The 25266-nt window shown below is 34.5% G+C and overlaps 1 protein-coding gene across 2 annotated transcripts in view; it reads right to left on the bottom strand.

The window, feature by feature from the left end:
- Positions 1–25266, bottom strand: part of KCNH8 (potassium voltage-gated channel subfamily H member 8) — a 166813-nt gene that overhangs the window by 31786 nt on the left and 109761 nt on the right. For both annotated transcript variants that reach the window (XM_418747.7, XM_040696227.2), the window contains exons 8-10: positions 10310–10507; positions 5990–6189; positions 3789–4038 (exon numbers count right to left, since the gene is read on the bottom strand). In XM_418747.7, the coding sequence (XP_418747.2) occupies positions 3789–4038; positions 5990–6189; positions 10310–10507 (648 nt within the window). The remainder of the gene's footprint in view (positions 1–3788; positions 4039–5989; positions 6190–10309; positions 10508–25266) is intronic.

Below are 25266 nucleotides of genomic sequence, written 5' to 3'. Positions count from 1 at the left end.
GTCTGCTGAAGCTCAGTAAAAATAAATGCCAAGTTCTGCACCTGCAATGGAATATCTCCCTGTGGTAGAATGGTGTGAGGGATGACTAGCTGGAAAGCAGCTCTGCAAAAAGAATATGGGTGTCCTCATAGACAAGTTGGACATGAACTAACTATGTGCCCTTTCAGCAAAGTATGTCAAGAGCATCCTGGGCAGCATTAGCAACACTAGAGTAAGCAGTTCTCAAGAAAGTGACACTTCCCTTCTATACATCACTTGTCAGATCACATCTGGAATACCATGTCCAGTTTTGGATTTATAGGCCATCAAGATGATCAAGGACTGGAGAACATAATTTACATAAGTCACAATCCCCAGGAAGTGGAGCAAAGCTGATGCAAACCATGTCTTGGACTGGGTGATTTCCAGAGATCCCTTCTACCATTTCATTATTTTGTGATTAATGACTAATAAGCAAAGACTGTAAAATCTGAAAATCCATCCAGTGTGTTATTCCACCTGGATATTATACAGGAAATAAAGTACTTGAAGGGTAAATTAAGCTAAGCAGACAACCAATCCTGAAGCTATTTAAATGAGATAATTTGCTTTATACTACTTGAGATTTTTTTTCTATTTACCTGGAGATTGTAAATCATTCTCAAAAATGCATATCATAAGCCTTGCATATGCAGAGGTTTTCTTTCACTCTAGCAATAAACATACACTTTATTCTTTTAAAATTGCAATTAGTATTAACAAGAATCAGTGCTGGAGAACAGCGGATCCAATAAATCACAAAGTAACATACTTCTCTGCTCATCACATGGTGCACTCTTTACATAATTAAATAAACTGTGAAACTAAGAAATAAATTACCTTTACTTTTCACTGTGAATATAACCAAGTTTTTTTTATTATTATTTCTTTGATTACATTAAACAGATGGCTGGTAAGGTTAATCTTCTGTTAGTTGTTTATATTCAGACATGGGAAAAATGTTTCAAGTTTTACAAAAGCAATTTCCAAACATCTTAATTAGAACTTTTTAGATATATAAACACTGTCAAATTCAATAATGCATAAACAATTTTGAAATTGTTTATGTTGGAGAGGGTCCAGAGGAGGGCCAGAAAGATTATCAGAGGGCTGGATCACCTCCCCTGCAAAGACAGGCTGAGGGAACTGGACTTGTTCAGCCTGGAGAAGAGAAAGTTGCAGCCTTCTAGTATTTAAAAGGAGTTCATAAGAAGGAGGCTAATCAATTTTTTACTTGGGTAGATAGCGATAGAATGAGGGGGAATGGTTTTAAGTTCAAGAAGGGAAGGTTTAGATTGGATTTCAGGGGGAAGCTCTTTACATAGAGAGTGGTGAGATGCTTGAACGGGCTGCCATTCCTGAACGTGTTCAAGACCAGGTTGGATGGGGCCCTGGGCAACCTGTTCTAATACCAGATCTGGAGGTTGGTGGCCCTACCTGTGGCACTGGGGTTGTAACATGATGATCCCTGGATTCCCTTCCAACCCAATCCATTCTATGATTCTATGAGTGTATGAAAGTTACAGTTATATTTAATCAGCTACACAATTTGATGAAATAGTGTTGGTCTGTATGTCATTATGGCTGTTCTGATATATGCTAACTTTTGTTTGATCTTGAATGAAAAATATGTAGCAAAAACTGTAGCTAGTAAGCTGAAGATTCTTAAGAATTACTGTGGGAGTGAGATGATTGTATCTTTAATAAGAACATTTCTTATGTAAACAAAGTAATGTAAGTTATTATTAGTAACTCTTTTTCATTGGAGAACATATCTATAAGGGCTTATGTAGAAACATCTGTTTGATAACAAATCTGGGATGTACAAAGTTACAATTTTCCCCTCTCTGTGGATATCTTCTCAATCACTTAACGTTAATATTTTTAAACAAATATAGGACATATGCTCAAATAATACACCAATATTATATTAAGATATATTTTCTTAAAAATATATCTTAACTATCATTATTAGATATAGAATGATAGTCTCAAGAGGAATAAACAGTTATATTCAATCAAAGCATCTCTTATTGCTGTACTGCTTGTTAGTGAGAGCAATTCAGCAACCAAAATATATTCCACTAGAATTAGAATAGTGACAGTTATAAAAGCGTAGTCTGGGAACTGTTCGTAATGCAGTATTTTCATGAAAAAAACCCTGCTCTCTGACATTTACATCACATTAGTAGCATGATTTCTCATACAGACCTACTGATTTGAGATTCACTCACCTTATGCTGGTGTTAATTAGGTTTAAATGTTGAAGATCCCATTCACTGGAATGAAACATTATCTCACCGTATTATGTTTATGTTTCTGCATTACGATTTCATTAACTTAATTTAGAAATCCACTAATCTTTCTTACTGTTGTCATTGTCACCATTACACAATGCTGCATTCTTTAAATTTTCAGAATTGCCTGAAAATGGAGTTCTTAATAATTCCATAATTCCAGAGAAGCTAGTTCTTGATCTTTTGATATATTTAAGATAATGTTTTTTATAAGGCATATTTCATAGCTTTGATTTATGTGATCCAATAAAATAGGAATTCTTAAACTTCCTTATTTAAAATCAGTGATAGAGTAATGTGGACTGTCAGTCTAATGGAATTAAAGAGTTAGGAAAGAAATAGGATGCGTATCCTGTTTATATTCTAAAATAATAATAAAAAAGGCCAATAAAATGCATGTTAGTAAAGTAAAGAAAATTCAATTACAGATCAGAAGCTTGCATTATCAACTGTCTAGTGCAATCCCGCAAAGCAGGAGAGAAAGTAAAAAGGAAATGTTCTATTTAACTGTTCTTTATGAGAATATTAAAAGTTATTAGAAAGACTATGTCTAAATCTAAAAAAAAAAAAGTATTAAGATCATAATTAATTATTTATATTTAGAGTAAAAATTTTCATTTTACTTTATGAGAACACTTTATAAACTTTAACTCTGACAAATCTAATGGTCTTCTAGCTGAAGATAAAGTGAAGATCTTTAGTAGGCATTAACTGAGGCTATCACTGAAATTTATAGATACAGATGTTTTACTTTAGATAAGTCAAAGCGCTCATCCAGCAAACTAAATTGAATTTATCAGAACAGTACTTCTGGCCTTTTTCTGTTCTAATATACTCAGGTGAATGCTAGCAGAATGAATTAGATTGAAGAAGTAACTCTTGGTAGAGCAGAACCAACAATGCTTGCTTTACACCAAATGGCTGTTCTAAAACTGGTGTTCATATGCATTTGTCAGAGAGACTAGGCTTAAGGTGTTTGCTTTAATTTGGGAGCACTAGTGGAAACAATGCATGACCACTAATTTTTGTGAAGTGTTAAGGGACTTATATTCAACATTCTCTGAGGTGTAAATGCTGCTATCAAATTTGGTTGAAAGTAGCAAACTGTAACAAAAGCTTGTAGACTTCCTTATAAAAGCTTCCCTATATACAAAGGAGAGAGAGAATAAGTGTATGAAAATCAGATTACAAGTGAAATATTTTACAGCTAACAGTCTAGAAATTTAAGCTCTGAAGGGCAAAAAATAAAGAACTAACTAAATGATTCAGAGAAGATCATAGCAAATTAATAGATGAATAGTAGATTAAAATTGAAACAAATTATAGTCCTCTTTTTCATCAGACTACTAGGACAAACTAAGCCATCAGTTTCCTAGTGATTTCACATTCTGGAGATGTCTCTGCTGTTTCACTAACATTAGTCTTAACATAGCTGCCTTCTTTGGAAATTTGAGGCTATCATCATAAGCATACCAAGAATTGCCAGCACTGTGCTGTCCTTTAGGACTTCCATGGAACCTGAGCACACAAAGTATATCGCTTGCAGGGCATCTCCCTGCCGGAGGAGGTATTCCCCAGGAGCACAGAAGGAGGTTTTGATATGCAGAGACAGAGACCTGAGGCAACCACGGCTGGCACACTCAAAAAGGGAGAGCTGCAAAATCTCTTTGTTCAAGTGCATGGTGATGTCTGAACGTAGCTCATCTGGGAAATCTTTTAAAAGCTGTCAAAAAAAAAAAAGAGAAAAAGAGTGAAAAAGAGAAAAAATGCAAAATAATTTGTTTTTTCTTTGCAGGATTTGTCTAATTTAGTATTACTGCACGTCATATTGAGGCAAAGATCTTCCTTTCATATTTTTCATATCTTGTTTGATAAGATACATCACTATGTCTTAATAAATTGTTACACCGACAAACACTCATAAATTCCTGGAAAAATATGAATAAAAATATGGCTTTATGAAAAAAATCTTTGCATAAGATGCATAATTTGCACACAAAAGCACAATTTAATCTTGTCTGACTTCATCTCGTTTTTTAGAACACAGTATTCTCTTTGGGCACATACATTAATGTACGCTAGCCAAAGTGAACTTAGTTTAGGTTTTCTCTAAAAAGATTGCACAAAAGTCATGAACAGGTTATATTGTCTCTTTTATGGTAAAACCACTGGAAGAGGAAAACTCAGAAAAAACTCTATAGAGTTTTCAATGCTTCCAAGCAATTTTTTTTTTAAATAATCTGTTATTTTTTGGGATACTATGATTGTATACCAAAAGAGAGAGAAAGCATATTGACAAAGTGTATATTCAGTGGAATAATCTATGGAAACTACAAACAATATCACATGGTCTTACTTTGTTTTACTTCTCTGCATATTCCAATTTTAACTTGGCCAAAAGTTAATGATTTCTATCTATATATGTTTTTTAAAAACATCTGTTGGAAGATGAGAAGACGGCAAAATTAAGAAAAACACCTTCTTAACAATATTCTGTCACATTTTGTTGCCATGCAACAGATGGCAACAGAGAGGCAGTCTGACAGAATGGTGTCTGACATGGAAGTGTGGATGAAGCAAAGGTGTGGCATTGAATTCATCCATGTGGAAAAAATGGTACCCACTGACATTCACCAACACTTGCTGAATGTTTATGGAGAGCAAACAGTAGGTGTGAGTGCAGTGAGGCAATAGGTAGTGTGTTTCAGCAGTGGTAGCAGTGACAGTGGGTCACTTCCACTGGTGCAAATGTTTATGAGCACAGTACGTAGGCTCTTGTTCAACACTGGCAAAAATGCATAGCTAATGGTGGTGCATATGTCAAAAAATAATGTTCTGTAGCTGATAGTTTGCTCTATAAAATAATGTTTTGTGCTCTTTGTATCTTTTGTACTTTCTAGGAAAACAGATGGGAGACACTATTTTTGGAGTGATATCTTTAAAAATCTTGCTATGCTCCTGTTGCTAAGATGGTGTTGAAAATCTCATCCTTTTTATTGTGCACATGAAAAGAATATTCTTAACCCCAAATATTTTTACTTGTGTCCACCTTATCTTTAGAAGCCACTTAGTTTTATAATGACAGATATTACAATGGCTCTGAAAGGAATGATTCACTCAAATCACACTCCAGTGAAAGAATAAAGACATAACTGGAAGTATGTCCTTTGTTTTTAATCTCACATAATTTTCTGCAAATTTATCAGTATTTAAGAACAGGGAAATTAATAACCTCAGCATTCTTACAATATCTTCCAGGACTAACCACTTATTTACAGTAATACAGAGAATAAAAGAAAATGAAGGGGGGAGGAATGAAGACTAAAAAAGTAAAAACAAACAAACAAGCAGGAAAAAACAGTAGATTTTTTCTGTGTGTTTGATGAAAGCAAAGTATTCAGTGTGGTGTTTCTGGCACCATCCAAAAGTTTTCTGATGAAGGTCTTTTCAACAGTTCTGAATTATGAAGGACTCTGAATTTTTAATATGTATGTTCCAAAACAAATTCTTTAATAGCATATCCCTCCTGGAATAGCACAGCTTTAATTTTAGGAATGTTGTCTTTCATATGTAATATCACACAAAACACAGCAACTCAAATAGAAAATTACTCCCCTCCTTAATTCCAAGTCAACAGTGAAAACTATAAAATACAAACATTATCATTTGGTTACCTCATTGGAATCAATTCCATTGTTGACAGACCATGTGGTTTGGAAATATTCAAGCATCCTTTGCTTTAGCTGCTGTGGCAGGTGGTGGACCCGTATAAAGTCCTTCAGATCCTTGGTTCTTGTGTGATAAAGGGACCATCTGGAGTACATCCTCTGAATTATGGCAGTCACATTACCAAACACCAAGGCATGCATCAGAGCTAGGGAGACAGAAATTATGTGCAGTATAGAGAGACTTGCTGAGCATTAACATATAACATAAAAAGTAAACATAATTTTCACAGAAAAAAAATTCCTGATTAATAGATAAGATTTCTTTTTTATGAGAAATATACAGTAGTGTTCATATTATTATTCTTTTCCATTTTTTGCATCACTAATAGTCATAGTCATGGGACAGGGAAGAGTTACGTCTGCTGCTATCTAGTCAGAGTTTAATACAGAAGAATGTCCAAGCCAAATAAAGCCTATTGCCTAAGGAAAAAGAAAACAGATGAATATATGCAAGCAGGCATATTCAGGAAATAATAAGGAACTAATAGGACAAAGATTAGAGTCAAACAATCTGTTATCACCTAAATAGATTGTAATAGAGTTCAGAGAATTCATGCAAAAATATACAACTACAGAGTATATATGAATCAAGATAGAAGGTCACATATAAAGTGAAAATATTTATCGGAAAGTTTTGACATCCAGGAGTTTGTCTACAGTTGGAGACTAGCTTGGGAATATAAATACCCGAAGCAAAACTGAAGAAATGCCTACAGACACAGATCACCTGGGTTTGTCTGTGCAGAAATACATTTGCTGATTATCAGTGGGAAAACTTACCACTACATTGTCAGTCATATGGTGTTGATCTGAGGTATATAATGCACACATTTGCAAATTGTTTATTGAAAAAACTGCTAAAGAGCTTGATTATTGCTCGTTATAGAATCTATCTTCTATAGGACATCTATCTTTATAGTACTTGAAAGGAAGCAGACAGACTCCTCAGAGTAGCAAAAGAATTGGTTTATAAATAAGACAAACAAGATGTTGACTTTGTATGGCAATTTACAGAAGTTCAGGTAAACAGAGACAAGGTTAGTAGTATGAAGAAAAGATGTGCTTTGATGGTTAATCATTCTTTCTTATGGTAGAAAAGGGCAGAAAATTCTTTGTTTTGGAGTACAAAAAACTTACTGACTGAGTCCAGCAAAAAGGATCTAGCAACAATACTTATAAATGAAGAAAGGTCTACTCATGTAGTTTCATAACTATACAGTGCATATTCACGTATGATCCACTGTCCAGTAGTAAAAGAAGACAAATGAAAAACAGAGCAGAAAGAAAAGGATCAGGTTTGAATTTTAGAAAGGAAATGTATAATTCAAAGTTTATTTTTAAGAAGAGTCAGTTCGATTAGCCAAGTGTTGTTGCAGATATTGATGGGAAATACTAAATCTGAATCTTGTTCAACAAAATACAGGAGACTTGTGTAATGTTTGATAACAGCATATTATAATAAAAGTATTCAGCTACAGTTGAAATAACTCAGCTAGGCTGAAGATAGTGTAGCACTGTGTTTTGCGTATATGATATTCACTTTAAAAAGGTGGGGAGGTATAAAGCACTAGATTATGGATGCATATGCAAAAATCACATCAATCTCCCAGTGACTTCAAGGTTAGGAGCTGAACAGTGTAGAAATTTTTGCAAGGTTATTATTGGCAAAGGTATCATCAAGGATTGTGCTACTATTGGAGAATCCATCTTTGCATATGTACATTGGAAGACAGCTTGTACTAATGATAATTTATTCCTGGCTGTGATAGTAATTAGATTTCTTTAGCAAATAATCACTGATCCACTTTATTTTCAGAAAAAAGTAATTCATTCTCTAAAAGGAAGGAAGACAATTTAAAACTTATAGAGATAACATTTCATAAAGTGTCCTTGGTTTAAATGTTAACCTGAATTATGTTTTTTCTTGGTTATGGATCAGAGGAACACCTTTGATCCCAGAAATGAATAGAATTATTAGGCTGGGCCTCCAGTATCTCTAAATACAGAAGCGTAAATTCTTGGCTCAAAGAACACGTAGAAAATTTAGAACATGTACAAAAGAGTACGAAACAATTAGATCTGTAGGAAGACGAACCTGATTAATATTATATAGATGCTGGATATTATAGGAATTTTTGGTTAAATTTTAATAAGTAAATTTTGTCACCAACTTGAAGAAGTAGAACAAAGGATAAGATGTTTTATCCTCATAATGTTTGTCTTACAGTAAGGTTAAGTAAGTGAGTAAGTGAGAATTTATTCCAAAAGAAAGTGATGCATATTAAAAACTATTACCAAAACAAATCATACTACCCATTCTACCTGAAATTTCATAAACTAATGGTTTGGTATGATTACTTTAAAAAAAAACCTCTATTTTTCTTGAGACATCGCTTTCCAGTAGGGAATCTCACAATTAAATATATGACAAAAGCTCACATCAAAGCATGCCTTAAGAAATGAAAATACATTATACTCTAAAGTATACAGAGGAGCATTTTACTCCTAATAGATTTCAGAGCAGTCTATGCTGCATGGTGCCAACTCCTTCATGTTTCCCTGCTAGGCTGATTTACTCAAATGTAATCTAAAATAATTTTTGGGCGGGAAAACATCTGCAAAACAGACTGCCCTGCTTTCTTACCTGGATGTATCAAGTTTCCTGTGCCCTCCCAGGTGTCAAGTCATTCTTCTGCTGCCCTTGAATATTTTTGCCTTGGACATTTCAGTTCACTCTTACTACATTTTGTTGACCTTATTCACTGCACAATCATATTAGGTCTAACACTCAGTAATATAAGAAATGGAAAAAGAAATTTCTATGCCTTGACTAAAAAGAAGTGTTGGATACTTTTATATTATGTTCTATTAGATTTGTGAAAGCTCTGCCATATCAAAGCGAATTAAATATTCATCATTGCCTTACTCAGAATATTTCTTGATTTCTTGATATAAATGAATACTATTTCTTCATTCCAAAAGATTTTATGTAGTAAAAGACACAGTGCATTGTATTTTAAAGCTGCATAACGTTATGCCACCAGCAAAAGTAATTAATGAGTTGTCTGGTTTTTGTGACATTGTCAAAATTGTTGAATGTTTCATTATATCATTGCTGCTCATTTTCAGAATAGAGAAAAATGGAAATAATTCACTGAGCATTTTTAACACCAGCAGATGTTGTAAATATATCTTTTGCAGGTTATTCATCATGTTCCTTGTCTTCCAAGTTTAAAAGTGTCAATTTAGTTTTGGCCAAGAAAATATATGCTTCAAAACTGGTAACCAATGCTTTGCAGACAAACCTAGAAATGTTGAGTGGTGGAAATAGCTACTAGTATGTCCAGAAAAATTAGAAAAAACATGAAGGGATCATTTGCCCTTCATAGCTACTGTGGCATCTTTGAGATGTGTGATGTATGTACTATAAAACAGAACAGTTAATTACTTTTATTATTATTACTATTTATTTATTTATTTATTTATTTGAGTGGGAAGTGGAAGAGAAAGGTAAATAGAGCATTGCAGGTACCTTCTCCACCAGCTTGGGCTTATGAAGCTCTGCAAGTGCCTCTAGCTCATGAGTGTGCCCAGGTTCCTGAGCAGGAATGTGACCCCAACAACAGCACTGACTAATTAACATCAACTTACAAATTCAACTAAGACCTCCAGGTATAACAAAAATACTGCAATTTTGAAGCAAATCTGAAGTAGGGATATGGAAAAATTTATTTAGTGATAAATCAATTGCTTTTTCCTTATATTGGAGTCACAGCTCACCCAACATTTCACCCACCTCTGTTCTGTCTCTGCTACCTTCTCTCTGGGCTGACCCTTCAGATATGAATACATCACAGCTCACAATCAGATACACACTTGGACTGTCATCCTCCCTTTGCCATTTTTCCCACGGTTGTTGTGGGAACTGAACTGGAGTCCAACATGCACTTATTATTTGACTGACTGGGATTGTATTAGGCACATAATCAAAAGGCAGATGCTCCCTTGTGCGTTGTTGGCACCCACTCACAATAGGATGAGTATGTATTTTATTGGATGATGACTTTTGTTGCTATTAAAAGCTTGGAGATAAGCCTGCATGAGAGAGTTATCCAGTTTAAAAACAATAACATTTTTTCCCTTCTTTTTATTATTTAAAAATAATGATTCTGTTTGCTCTTAAATCAAAACCTGTCAAAGTTTCAGGTCTTATTTTACTTCTTCTATCCCCAAAATAATTCATATGATATTTAGCACTGTACCTACCTCCTATGAGCATTGTGCAAATGGAGAAGATCTTTTCAGCATCAGTATTGGCTGAAACATTTCCAAACCCAACACTTGTGAGGCTGCTGAGGGTGAAGTATAGCGCAGCTATATAGGCACTTCTGATTGATGGGCCTCCTAGCGTATTATTGTCATAGTAAGGAGACTCTATTCGTTTTCCTAACTCATGCAGCCAACCTGAAAAACAAACCATAAAAGAAATAGTTAAGGAATACTGAAACCATGAATACTACACACTTTGTAAAATAACACAACATTATAAAACACTCATTCAGAAGATGCTGTATTCTACACAGGATTCCAAGAATAAAAATAAATGAAAATGCAAGAACTTATACAGCAAGATCATTATACAGCAAGATCAGCTTATAGAGAAAGATCATTTCCCTCGATATACGGATTTCTCCATAATAAAGTCCTTTTTAATTGTATATTACAAGTCTATTTAGATAATTCACAAAATCCAGTAAGGCACAGAAAAGGAAAAATCATCACATAATAACACTGCAACAAGAATGCAACATTGATTGATTTGATCCTTTCCATTAATAAAAGCTTGGAAAGATTTCTGAGATTCTAAGATTATATTCTTATTATAATGATTATATATCTAGAGTCTTTTACATGTTTATATTCAAAACAGAAAAGATTCAGACAACTAAACACAACATACAAAACCATTATTAATTTTCTGAAGATGATATTCTGAATTTTTGGTAAGTATTTATTAAATTACTAATTTAATATTTCTTTTCATTTCACTAATTGAGTGTATGAATACTACAGAAAGTAGTACTAAATACTGCCTCATAGATATTTACAAAAAAAAAAAGATGAAAGTTCAAGTGGTGAAAAATATATTATTCTCTTTTTCACAAGGAAAATAAAAAACCTCAAAGAATTGCATAAATGTAATGCTTTGCAAAACTCATGATAGACAAAGGAAAAAAAAGACTAAAATCAATTTGTGCACTCACTTTTGTGCATTGTTTGCTAGGGGGAGTGGAGAATTATTCTTGGATATTCAGGTATAATCATCACAGCAAAGTGTTCTTAGTACTTAGTGTACTTTTAGAAGAAGTGGTAGGGCTCTCCTTGTCCTGTGCTGAGAGCTTCAGTAATTATGTCCAGTCATATATGCACAGAAGGACCGAATCACTTTCTGAAGCTTACTTTCTTCTCCCACTCCACTCAGCATTCATTTATTTATTTGGATAAGATTGAGCGCATACCAGGGAAGATCTCCTGTACAGGCTATTTGCAAAAATAGGTGATACATTTTAAGTGTCTGACTCAATGTTTCCAATTATACTGGGGGAAAAGTTTGTAAGTATTTACCCCCTAAGGCAGGCAGGTTGTTTCTACTACTACCACACAGTGCAGACCTCAACACTAGACTCTTGCACACATGCTTATAGAGAAAGCTAAGCCAGAAAGGCTAGATAATAACAGTATAAGGTCTAGCCATAGCTGGTAAAGAGCATTAATCACATCAGGGTATTTTATATTTGTGGCTCCTAATTGCCTAAAATGAAAAAAAAAGCGAAAGTTGTAACTTAACTGATGTTGGCAATCCAGCTACAAGGTAAGTAGTGTCAGCATGTACCAGCAGTAATTGCATGGGGAAGACACAAGATAAGGCTTGCATCCCATCCACAGTCGTAGCAAATAATTAGAGGTGTCTGTGCAGCACTATCTGCTGAATGCTGTAAACAGCTTATGCGTGCATAGAAATAATCAATACTTTAAGGATGAATGCTGCAGAAACTTGAAGCAATTAATCAGTCTTGCAATTATTGTGGTCATATTATTAGGATTGCATTGATGCCCTAGTTTTCTGCTGGTTTGGGTCTCCTTGCTGCTTCCTACTGCAGTCTTATCTCACAGAAACACCATTTCTTCAACAATGATATGGTCCTTAATATAGCTGATTTCATTTCTATGCCTGCATTAAAGAATGTAAACCCATACATTAAAGAACAAAAGCCTAATACAATTCCTGATAGAGAGTAGATGGAGTTAATAAAAGTTTGTCTAAACTTGATATATAGAACTACCATTGTATATTTCAACAGTAAGTTTGAAAGCCAAAATAAAATTCCTCAGGAAAACATCTGCAAACCAGCCTTTTTTGCTTTCTTACCTGGATATATCTTACCAGACATATAGTGCATATGCACAATCACAATATTGACAAAAATTAAATAATTTTAAATAACTGTAGCTGATGTGTGGATACTAAAATAATGTCCCGCAGGAGAAAATCTCTTTCCTGGGAATGTTTTAAAAGCTCCCAATTCTTCGTCTCTGTACTCCTATACTTCTGTACTTTGCTATTACTTTCACTGCTATGAAGATTCATATTGCAGCTAATCTAAAGTTTCTTCACCTCATTTTTAGTAATCAAACAATAAACAAGCCCCAAACAGAAAAAAATAAGAATATCCTTTGAACTGGAGCACGTTCAGCCATTCGATATAAAGAGATTATAAATTTTAACAGAGAAGTCTGTGTATTTTATGCCTGCAAATCTAAGTTTCAGCAAATGGTTTGGAGTTATTAAAGAAAAAGTGGATGAGAAATTAGGTCTTTTATCACTGGGATACATTTTATAATGAAAATCAACTTGTGTCCTGAGAACTATGTTAACTCTCACTGCAGCAGTCCCACTTTGCTGTTGACAGTTTCTCATTTCAGATCTGCAGTCAGGCAACAAGTTGATGCAGGTTTGTATGGGAAATGACGCCAGATCTTCAATATGTAACAGTACACTCGGATCTACAAAAGATCATCTCATATTTCAATTGGGAAAGAATGGGCAAAGTCTGTTGCAAGGATCCCATTGATGCCAAAATTTTAGTCTATATATCTGCTGCTTCCATGAAATATTAACCTGCTCAAAACAGATCTTAGGACAAAGCACTTGTGATCATGAAACAAATAAGTAAATTCCCTACTTGTAAAAGCTCTTGTGGTATCAATATCTGAATTTTTTTTTTTTTGGTCTCAATCACTTTCATCATCTATCTATGTTGCTTCTTCAGAATGCATTTCTTCATGCCACAGTTGAAGAGGATTTAAATAGAGGAAAACAGAACTAATATTGTATTTGAAATAAGACAATACTATTGTTTTATATTTTTATATAATACTATCATTGTTACTATCATTTTTATAAATTAATGTATTCTACCTCCTCAAACCCTAATTGTCATTTGACATTAAAACATTAGCTTTGCTATTTAAACAGCTTTTAATGAAATTTCCACAGTTGATCTAGTTCTTACTAACTAGCACAATGCATTGAAAAATAAAAAGTTGTATAAAAACATATTATTTTACTTCTTGAATGTGCATGACTCTGAATTATTAAAAAAAAAAATACAATTGCCTCTGCTCTTATGATTATAACTCATTTAAAGTATTCTTCTAGATGTCCTTAAAGCCTTTTTTAATCCTGCCTAGCCAAAATATTTTTGGCAACAACATCATTTGCATTTTTTTCTAGACAATTAGTACATTATATAGCAGCAATCAAACTACTTAATCCCATGGAACACAGCTGTTATCCTTTCATTGTCATAACATCTATAATTTCTTTGCAGGTTTGATCTATTGTGGAATTTTTCTTGTCATATTAGGAGAGGCACACAAGTACCAGAGCAGATGGTTTTAGGATTAAAGACCCCAAGAGATGACAGGAATAATCATACTTCCAACCATGCTTTTCTTTGCATATAAAATAGGAAAGCCCACCATCCTGAAAGTGTCATACAGATGCAGGTTCTAGACTGTGAAATTGTGACCCCATCATCTATGCTGCATAGCATATTTGCACACTAGTAAAGCATGGGACATGAGTTCTTACTTTTTTGAAATAAAGACCTTGATGTGCACCTATATGGCATATCAGCAGCCTCAGGCTACAAAGGACCAAATCTGACCAAGAGGTTATGTTTGAAGAAAGGATCTAGGTGGCTTTCAAAAACCAATAAAAGTGATAGTGCATGAGAGAGTGACTTGGGAGACTTCTGTATCAGTACAATACACATAATCATAATGATTGCATGACAGTGAGGAACTACTGGGTATAATCTACTACCTTTGGTCTTTGTTAACCCACTTTCCTACATATAACAGAAAATTAAAAGAAGAAAGTAAACAAATATGATACACAAAATACACTGACAATTTTCTCAAGAACCTCTGCCTAAAATTACTAAAATAAAGTAATTCCAAAAGGAATTTAATACTTTGTTTTCTTATTTTTATTTCATTATAAAATATGACCCTTGGAGTCATATTCCTTATTAAAATATTTACAATTATTTTTTCTTACCCTAGAAAAATATATGACACAGGTATGAGAGAGACTTATAATGTGAATTACCAGAGGAACACCTGTTACAGTCAAATCCACATTGTCAAATTTTGTGGAGGGAAATCCTTGACATGAAATAGGAAGAAAATAGATTTAACCTGGACAATATGAAACAGTTTTATCTCAACTGCCTGTGGCGGTATTACTTGTCGTAGGAACATGCAAGACAACTCAAGACTGCTCACTTCGATTCTGGGACAAGAGCCCAGGTACATGATGTGCTGCCTGGGATGTGCCATCCCTGTAAGAATTATGGAGATTAATGCTTCAGATCAAAGCAAGGAAAATCTATCTGCCCTCCACAGTCTGTAGTATCACCTTTATCTTTCCTCTGTAAAACTTTAACAATATAATTTTAAAATCTAGTTTATGTCTGTTTAAACCTTTTCCCCAATATTCCTTTGTCTGAGTCATAATACCAATCTGGTGCACTCATTGTACATATTTCTCCAGATATTGAAGGGTTAACTATGTTAACTTTGTGCAAGCAGATTATACTTAACCTGTGCTCTCAGTGGACATTTAAGTGTCAACAGAAAAAAAGTACATGGATATTACCACAACGAATCTGCAGAATACTTTCTGTAGATGTATATAAAAGTTTTGCTTGATGAATGCTTACGTTACAGATGGTAAAAAAAAAAAACACCAAAAATCCTTCTAATGTGTAACCAAAGAGGAAAAATTGTCCCCTTTTCTATCAAGTATGCTATTGAGTAGATAAAATCCTTGGAGGGGAGTGAAAAAAATTTGTAAGAAGATTTTATATTTCTGATCTGAGATGTTCATCTCTTTAAAGCCTAGTGCATGAATCAAAATAAAGCCTGCATTCATGTGAGTGCTGCATATTTATGCCACTATGGGAAATTATTAACAGCATATTCTGGGGATCTCTCAAATGATGGCAATGAAAACAAACGTAACATTTTGAAAAGAAAAATAGTTGAGTTTCAAAACCATGCCCTTCTCAGAAACAAAACTTGAGATATTTTCTCTCTAAAATTATTTGCAAGGATTAATGAGCAGTAAATTTTAAGATTATTGTCATACTAGAAGTTAAGTGGACAGTGGGAATGGATAGATTCAATAAAAATGCCATTTGTCCTGCATTGGACAGAATTTTTATTGCATCTTTACTAAATTAACAAATGTAGGAAAATTTCCAAGAGCCAAATCCAAGACACAAAGATGATCCTAACAATGCTACTATATGGGATATATCTTTGCCTCTCTCTCGTTTCTTTATTAAGGACCAAAAATTTGAAGATATGTCAGCTAAAATCATAATACTCTATTGGACTTTGGGAATTCTATCATTGATTTCTGGGGAGACCTGATAGCAGCCTTTCAATATATAAAGGGGAGCTATAGGAAGGAAGGGGACAGACTCTTTAACAGGGGTTGTTGCAATAAGACAAGGGGAAATGGTTTCAAACTAAAAAAGGAATCTAGGACATAAGGAAGAAGTTTTTTACAATAAAGGTAGTGAGGCACTGGAGCAGGTTGCCCAAGAGGTGGTGGAAGCCCCATCTTTGGAAACATTCAAGATCAGGCTGGACAGGGTTTTAAGCAATCTGTTCTAACTGTAGGTGCCCCTGTTCATCGCAGGGGAGGTGAACTAGATGATCTCTATGGGTCCTTTCCAATTCAAATGATTCTATGACTCTATGATTTAAGCATCTGCGACATCATCAAGAGAAAATTTTGAATTTGGACATCAGGCAATCAGAGTAGAAAAACAAAGATAAAATTTGAAGATTCATGTATGCCCTATTGCTCCATAAATTTGCAGTAATGATCTACCAATCTCTGTATTCAAAATCATGTAAGTGAAGGTTGTCTTCACACCTAGTCCCCTTGGAATTCCTGCCTCAAATGATGAAACAATCTTTGTAGATTCACTCAACAGTGCTCTTGGACTCTGATCTAGAGGAAAATGTCTCTTTCCCTGGATCTTAAGGCAAAGTTTTCAAGCTACCTAACTATCTGGGTATATACAATGAGACAGATGCTTTAGATTTTTTATAACCATGGAGTTTTCCAAATTAAACTCATAATTCCTCTGATAACAGCATCTTTTGATACAACTTTAACATTTTTCAGTTATTGAAAATAAATTTAATTTGAAGAGTGGCATCCTATGTAATTCTTCTGTAAGGCTGACTAACATCCTTTGCAAATAAATTGGTTGTATTTCTAATTGAATATATACTTAGAAGCTATTGTACAAATAATTACATACTGTAGAACTTTAAGTCGTGCAACCTGAAAAAGTCATAACAAGATATTGACCCATTGTACTCAGAGAAAATGAAGTTTTCATGGCACAATAAATATTTAATGGACTCAGTAGTTTCAGACAGAAGAGGTGCTCAATCAAGGGATAAATAGAGGAAAGATGCCTCTAAGATCTAATTGTAATATTGTAAATAGCAACAAAAACACAGCTGAGCCCACAGAAGTGCCAAAAAACTGACAATTAAGTTTTAATTATTTGACAAATTCCTGCTCTAAATTGACTGTGAGATGACTGCAAATATCATTGTTTATAATAAGAAAGCAAAATTTCTATATTCTCATGTTAAAATTGATGTGCCTTTTGGGATACTGAAAACATTCCTCAGTGGGAAGCATTAAATCTTTTGTCATCAGCAATGTACGGTCCATTAAATAATTTATAGTTTCATTTTGGAAGGTCAGAAGTGCAAGGAGAGAGACTTTTCATCCTCCAGGGAGCTTATAATTCACCCTAGTTAGTGAAAGTACCAAATTTATGGATTACTCAGTCATTTCCAAAGTCTCTCTAGTTGTCTCCAGGACACGTTTGTAGCTTGTCATTGACAGTGAACATGCCTGGTGTGAAATACTTGTAATAGTAGCATGCTATTAGGAAGCAATTAAAAAGATATCTTTTAAAAAATATTTGGTTAGTTACAAGCAAGAAGGCTGGAGTTCTGTAGCGCTTCCACCTAATGTAAACACTGCACAATGCACAGTGTTTGCCTGATTTATCAACAACACATTTCAAGACTTAGATTCTTCCCAGAATCTAATCACACTCATGCACTAAATATTTGCATTACTAGCTGTAATCCTAACTTATTTTTTTGTGTGAAATAATGTTTTGTTCTTTCACTTTTTCTGGACTTCTTCTTGATTTGACAAACTCCCTGAGGATGAGTCCAGACACAGTTCAACAGAACCCCAGATATTTCTTAAGATGCTAGATAGTTTGAATGAATTAGCTACTTACATTTCTCCTTCAACATGAGGCTAAAACCTCTAAAGAATTTATTTCATATTAACTGCTATAGTGTATTCTGGTGAGAGAAGAAAGAAGAGAAGGAACTGGGATGGGAGGAGACATCCTTTTGAGTAGAGCTCTGAGACATTCTCTAGAAAGTTAGCTCCGCATAGGGTTAAAGAGATTAAAACTGGAGTTTTCCTCCAGGATCATTTATCAAGTGGGATGGAAAATGAATGGCTGAATTTGCCTTGTTTGGTGGGCTAGCCTGAAGCTGACTGGGCAGGCTATGGATAACTTGTCCCTCTTAAAACCCAGCCTTGCTACCATTGGGCTGGAGATTGTGTTTCTGAGGTATGCAGCTGATGTTCTGTAGCTGACTAAACAATTCAGAGCACTTTTTTTCGTGCTGATGAGGAACTCTCCAATATAAGTTTACAACAGTCTCCTATTATAACACAATAATTATTTCAATTAAAATAGAGGTGTATTTATTCCCAGATTCAAACCTGACTATTGCATATACAGTTCTGCTTTAAGAGCTAACTCAGCAAATTTACAAGGAATACATTTGCCATGATATTTTATGATAATTATCTAAACATGCTTACTATTGCATAGAAGTTCCAGTATAAATGATATGTGCACCTGCATTACTGTTGAACTAGGTCATAAGTTGTTCAGTTTCATATATCAAGAAGATAAATGTTGAGAAGAAACATTCCTGAAACCCTTTTTCTCTAAGTACGCACAGATCTTCTCAATGGTAATTTGTCAGATGGCTATATTTGGATACATGGGTGATTTAGTCCTTGCTTCTGCAAGCAGGCAGTTTTTTTCTGTTCCACACTTAATTGAAAAGACCAAGCAGGGATATTTACAATATCCACTTTTATGACTGTGTCATTTAATACATAAAAACTACTGTATATAATATTTTAATGAATTCCTTCTTTTTTTTCCTTTTTTTTTTTACCAGCAAAGAATTTATATGAACAGCTCTAATGTCATGAATTTATTAACAATGAACACAAATGTTTTGTTGTAATTATTATTATTCTTGTTTACAAAGCATAAAGAAAGTTGTTGTTTTTTTTTTTTAAACTAAAATAAATTAGCAACTTAAGTAAATTAACTGCTTTTTGACATCTCATATAATGTTAATTGTTTTTTAGGGTATAGGCAAAATAAACAAGGCTAAGCATATAGATAATTTAAGAAATAAATGTACAAATGTATTGGTGGAAATACATAAATCATTTGCAAATCTTCTACCTTTGAGAGATTCCACTTCTCAAAGAGTCTCAATGCTTAATATTGCTGCTTCTTGGGAAAACTAGCTGTTACTGGCCTTTTGCAGGCTATCAAATGCCTTGCAGCTAAACTTGGAATTAGAAATGTTAGTGTTTCTAGTCCATTGGGTGAAAAGAGTATGTCTATCTATGTCCTCTTTGCTTCTCTGTGCTCCATCAGTTAGAACTTTTCTTATCTCAAATTTAGAATTTAATAACCTTTTGGGCAACAACAACCTTTTTATTCTGTGTTAATTGAGCAATGGAGAAAAGAGGGTCCTGACCCATAACTAGGATCCCAGCTGCTGTTCCAATAAAATTAACAGTAATGGAATTTTTTTTAAGCTGTCAGCTAACGTGTTGGAGACCAGCTTTCAGTTTTATGTGTTCAGAGTCCAATTCTTGAAAAAAAAAGTTTGAGCTGTTACAGGTGTATATTCCTGTTTCATTTTAAAAGTTACATTACCCTCTTCCATATAGCAATACAGATTACATTAAAATGAAAAGTTTATTATAAAAAAAAATATATATATATAAGCTAATCCTATCTTGCTTGCTTCATAGATTTCAGAATATATTCTAGAGTCTTTTGTTTTCTAACCTAAAGACTGATTGAGTTGCTTTCTTGAATAGCATACTGCTCAAACAAGGCAGTCACATGATAAACAATAAATTAACTAATGTTTTTATTGTTTTACACATGAACTAGGGTTACATAGAAATGTTTCATTTGCTCTTGCCTTTTCATTATGTTCTAATCATTGAGTCTAAAGGATTCATAACTAACATTTTTTTCAATGTGATTTTTTCTGTGTCATTTGTAAGTTGAGATCCAAATATATTTAGTTTTTGTGAAGGAAGAATCAACAACAGTGGGTATTTTACTCCAGGGTGTATCTTAACATAATAGCTAAACGACATAATGATGATTTGGTGTATAAAATGGAATAAAAAACATAGAGGAAAAGTGGGATGCCAGTGGGAAAGCATGCTACATAAAATATATAAAAGCAACATGGCCTTCTAACATCCTCGGTATTAGTTGAGGCTGAAAGAAGCAGTCCAACCAAGACAGCTGCTGAAAAGGTTTCAAAATCCAATTTTAAGTTGAATTCAGACTTAATAATTTTAACAAAATCTTGAGCTTTGGAACTAGTAGTAGCATTTGAGAAATCCTAACAAAACATCCTAATATAGCAATGTGTCAAACACACTATAGTTCAAACAAACTTGTAGAAAGTTCTCCAGGTAAGGTAGTGTAACCTCTGAACAAGCTGTGCAAAGGAAATGGAGGAGTATCCACCCTTGCTAGCTTTCAGGACATGGTGGAGAAAGCCATTTCCAACCAATTTATTGCTGGTGATAGGACTACTTCAGCTAGATGGCTGGACTAGCTCAACCCCAGAGGTTATTTCCAGAAGAAAATAACAGCATTTCAGATTGGAAGTACTACATTTAAGGGTTAAAGAGTCTGATGTAATTTCTTATTGACTGAGCAAAGTTTTTACACATAATGCTTGCACTTTTCAATAAACTATACAGTATTTCTATTACAGAAGCCATGTGGAAAGTGCATGGTGATATTTTACCTCCTGGGACTATTCTCTTGTTGGGTGCATATCAAGTAGATTTTTCCCTTATGCACTTCAAATTTCTATTCCACTGGTCCAGATACAGCTTTTCCACTGAGATAAAAATGTGGAACTAGCGAGCAATACAAAGGTGATTTGCAGTTAGCAACAGCAGAACATTTTCAACTTCGTGAAACCAAAAAGAACTTCATCCACAAACCAAATTTTCACTTAACAGCACTTAAAAATTGTCCAAAACTTTTGTCCTAAGTAGAAAACTGTGGGAATGTATTAAAAACTGCATGAAAACTTCACAATACTTTTAATAGAGTTCTTTCATCCCCATTTTTTTCTTGACTGAAAATCCAATGGGGTATTTAAGTCTTGGGGTATTTTGGGATAACTGAATAGTTCAGTCAGAAGTCAAGGTACGGCACGCAGAGGAAAATGTAGTTTACTAAAGGAACTGAGCCTGTAGAAAAGAACAACAGGGAAGAATGACAGAATAAAACTGACTAAACATTCAAAGCAGTTGAGATATAGGTTAATGTTGAACTTAACACAAGGAGAATGTTTCAGTTGGATCAGCAAAAATACTTTGGTTTACCTAAAACATTGTTTTGGGTATTCAAATGCAAAATTGAATTATATCCACGAAACTAGTTTTTTTAAGTATAATTTAAAATATAAAAGTTATTTTATACTCATTCATTAAGTAAAACCCTTTTCTAGAAAATATGGATAAATTATATTCACAGCAGGCAGAAAAGTAGGGTCACATTTTCAGAAAAAACTTTATGAGGCCTCATTACATAAGTATAGGTCTTTACTTTGTACAGACCAGTTTCCACAACCATTTCCAGCATACGGCAATGTGATTACAATTATATGCATAAAACTCCTTTGTAGAAGTTATATTTCTCAGTGTCTCGTCTAACAGACTGGCAAACAATTTAAAAATTATGTGCCTTTACTTGTATTGTATGAAAAATTGTAATTTAGGTTATATGCAGGTTTCATAGGATTCTTAATAGGAAAAGGCTGAATTTTCTCTTTAAAACAAGATGAACTTTCTCTCCTTAAATATACTTATCCAAAAATGTAATTTAATCAGATAAAAGTAATACTACTTCCATATTTCTCACTTTGAGTTTCTCCAAATCATATCTCAAATCTCGTATTTGACACTGGAATTATTTTAATAATTTAGTTAAAATATCTATCATACTACGAAGAAATATAAGCAGAAATTTGAAATTGTTAATTGGAAATAATATTAATTAATTAGAAATAAATTTTCAGCCAGATTAATGTAATTACTCCCAATATCCAAAATTGACAGGTAAACAGATGTACATATATTCCACACAACAAAGAACCTGAAGTACAGTTGGCCCAGCAGAGGTCAATGGAGTATTATAGTCCATTTTCCTAAATTGAAGATGTCAGTACTTATTCTAGATACAACTATATATTTTTTTCCCTTTCTTAGAGCCATTTCTTCAAATTTAGAAAGGATTATAGATCCAAAGTCACAGTTTCTGTTATCACTGACAACAAAATTTCAAAATAACAATAATCAAAAACATAATTAAGCAGACATAAAAAGAGTTTGAAATCAAATATTCAGGTACAGATATGACAGATTGAAATGAAGAGTTGATTGGAGCTGGTGAATGATGCCCTATGCAATTTAGTCAGCAGGAAGTTCATTCCTCCCCTGCAAGGATTCATAAATCTACACATGCTATTACTAACCTGATGAATGAGTGTATTTGGAGCAGTGAATCTAGCCCAGTATTTTACTCTAGAATACAGATTTTTGTCCAGGAGTCTTGGAAATTTACAAGTAATCTTTCTGGCAGTAAAGAGGATCCACTTAGTTCCATCAATGCAACAAACAAACCAGAACACTATTCCCAGTCCTGACAGATGTGATCAAAATGGACTCGGGAGTGCTGAGGACCCAGGTTGAATCTTGCTCCCTGCCTGTCAGTGCAACAGTAGCTGCCAGCTGCAGTCTTTCCTAGGACTCCAGCTGTAGTTCAGTCTTCACCCTTAATGAGCAGAATACTCATCACAATGATAGACGTTGTTTTGTTATAGGTCCAGGCTCAAATAGATAAATCAAGAAACCAGAAGCATGTACACTCATCAGCGTGCATGAGTTACTTACTTTACCTGGGCCTAAAAAACAAGAATTCCTTAGCAATATAAATTTTTCCTGTGTCTTTTGTGAGCTGACACATCTGACAGCCTCAGTACACAGAGATTTGTCATCACACAGAATCCCAGTTTTCATAGATTTTTATGATTGAGCCATTCAGAACCAGCTATCTGCACCCTGTGGGCATCCTTCAAACACCTTGCCCTGCACCAAAATCTTCTACAGGACTTGCTGGGGAGGGTAGGTAGGAACTCAACTTTCTCTCTCACCCACCACTGTACAGCTCTAGTCAATTTTATGGCAAAAGACGGAATATGTAGACCTAATTTCACCTAATACCCCAATGGAAAAAAGAAATATAAAAGACTTAAGATTTCTGCTCTCAGCCTAGGAGAATCCAACCTTCATCCCTGTCTTCACCTGAGCGCTGGAGACCCTTGACAGAGACTCCAGGTGCTAGAAACCTCTGTTGAAATCACATCAGTTTGTTATGAAAATAACAAGTATCAAGAAAGAGAGCTGCCTAGGAGGAACAAAAAGTGGAGAAAGCTGTACACCAGGATATAGAGGTGTCTTTAGAAGATTTGCTTTGCATCTGCATCTTCTATACCCTAGACACATGTTCCAATGTCTGATCTCCATACTAAACAAAAGTATGATTCAGTAACTGTCTTTCTTCCTCCTGTGGCTAAAAGAAATTAGTGGCTTCTGTTCTGTTTTTCACAAGAACAACCTGCTTCAGAACTGTGTGCTAGATCAAGACAACTGCAAGCTCCTGGTGCAGAGTGAGAGGATTGCATGAAGTGCTGCAAACAGTGGCAATCCTCACTGCTACAGGTACAACATTGAACAAACGCAAGTAAACTACTAGGATGCTCAACACTTCCATATTTACCAGTTTGGATCAATACTATTTGAGGAAATAGTATGATAAATTCCATTATGTGGTACATACAGTTCCTCAGTATTTACAAAACAATCTTATAACTTCCCTGCAGGTGAAGTGAGACACATAAAGCCTCAGGGAAAGGGTCTGAAATTACAACCCTATTTTCCACATTTCCTTCTGGTTCTACTTGGTTGCCATGCACCTCATTCTGCACCAAAATCTTCCATTCACTGCCCAGAGAGATGATTCAGGGTATAAATCCTTTGTTGGGAGCCAGGCACCCAAGTCCCTTTAAGTTGTGATTGGAACTGTGTGATAGACAAAGTGGGTGGGGACAGTGTTCTGTTGTAGAGTAGGTGAACTACACTGGTTCAGATACGGTTGAGCTCTTGTTTTCAGAAATGCAGTAAATTACAAAGCCTATATTAAAAGAGTAAAAACCTGAAAGGAGAATGGATGTGTTCTATGGAAACAAAGTTGTACATAAGTGAAGAAGGCTATTTACTGACCTGTTTAAAGCTTCTCCCAAAATGAACACACTTGATTTTCTATAAAATCATTAGTTAGTTTTTCACTTATTTTGTTTATTTATTTTTACTTTAATAACAACTCCTCCATAGTCTGAATGTTATAAGTTGTATAAGTTTTATAAGTTGTACTGTAAGTGGACTATTAAAAATTTGCAGCTGAATTTCTGGTGGACAACAAAGAATTTTCTCAAGACAGTTGCAGAAATTATACCTGACTCCTTTAGCTATCTGAGGCAAGAAGCTTACTGACCCTTGCTCTTCTTCTAATCTCCTTACTGCATTCAAGACAGCTGAGTTTCAGCAGCTCTTATGGTTTTCATCAAATGAATGCCTTTAGCAACAGGAAATACTTTCAGATTTACCTTTTGGTTGTAGAGATAGGTTTAAAATTAATTTCTTATACTTGATAAAAACTTAAAAGGGAATAGTTCAATATATGCTATTCAAAACAGCATAGAGCCAGTAAAGACACTATAACATAGTCTGACATCAGCTAATCCTACAGAAATGAGGATTATTCCCTCTGAATAAGAAAGTGGGCAGATGAGATAGGAAACCGGCATGGCTCGGCAAAGACCTGCTGGGCACTCTGAGGGCAAAGAAAGGTGTGTACAATCTCTGGTAACAAGGGCGTGTCACCTGGGAAGAGTACAGGGATGCTGTCTGGACTTGCAGATGTAGGATCAGGAAAGCCAAGGGGCAGGTAGAACTGAACTTGGCGAGGGATGTGAAAAACAATAAGAAGACATTCTACAGGTACACTGGCCAGAAGACACAGGCCAAAACAGGTGTACCTTCTTTAGTAAATTTAAAAGGAGAACTGGTTTCATCAGACGAAGAGAAAGCTGAGGTACTGAATGAG

This window comes from Gallus gallus, chromosome 2, assembly GCF_016699485.2.
Source record: "Gallus gallus isolate bGalGal1 chromosome 2, bGalGal1.mat.broiler.GRCg7b, whole genome shotgun sequence".
Taxonomy (NCBI): Eukaryota; Metazoa; Chordata; class Aves; order Galliformes; family Phasianidae; genus Gallus; species Gallus gallus.
The sequence above is the reverse complement of the archived record's forward strand: the minus strand, read 5'-3'. Positions and strand labels throughout refer to the sequence as shown.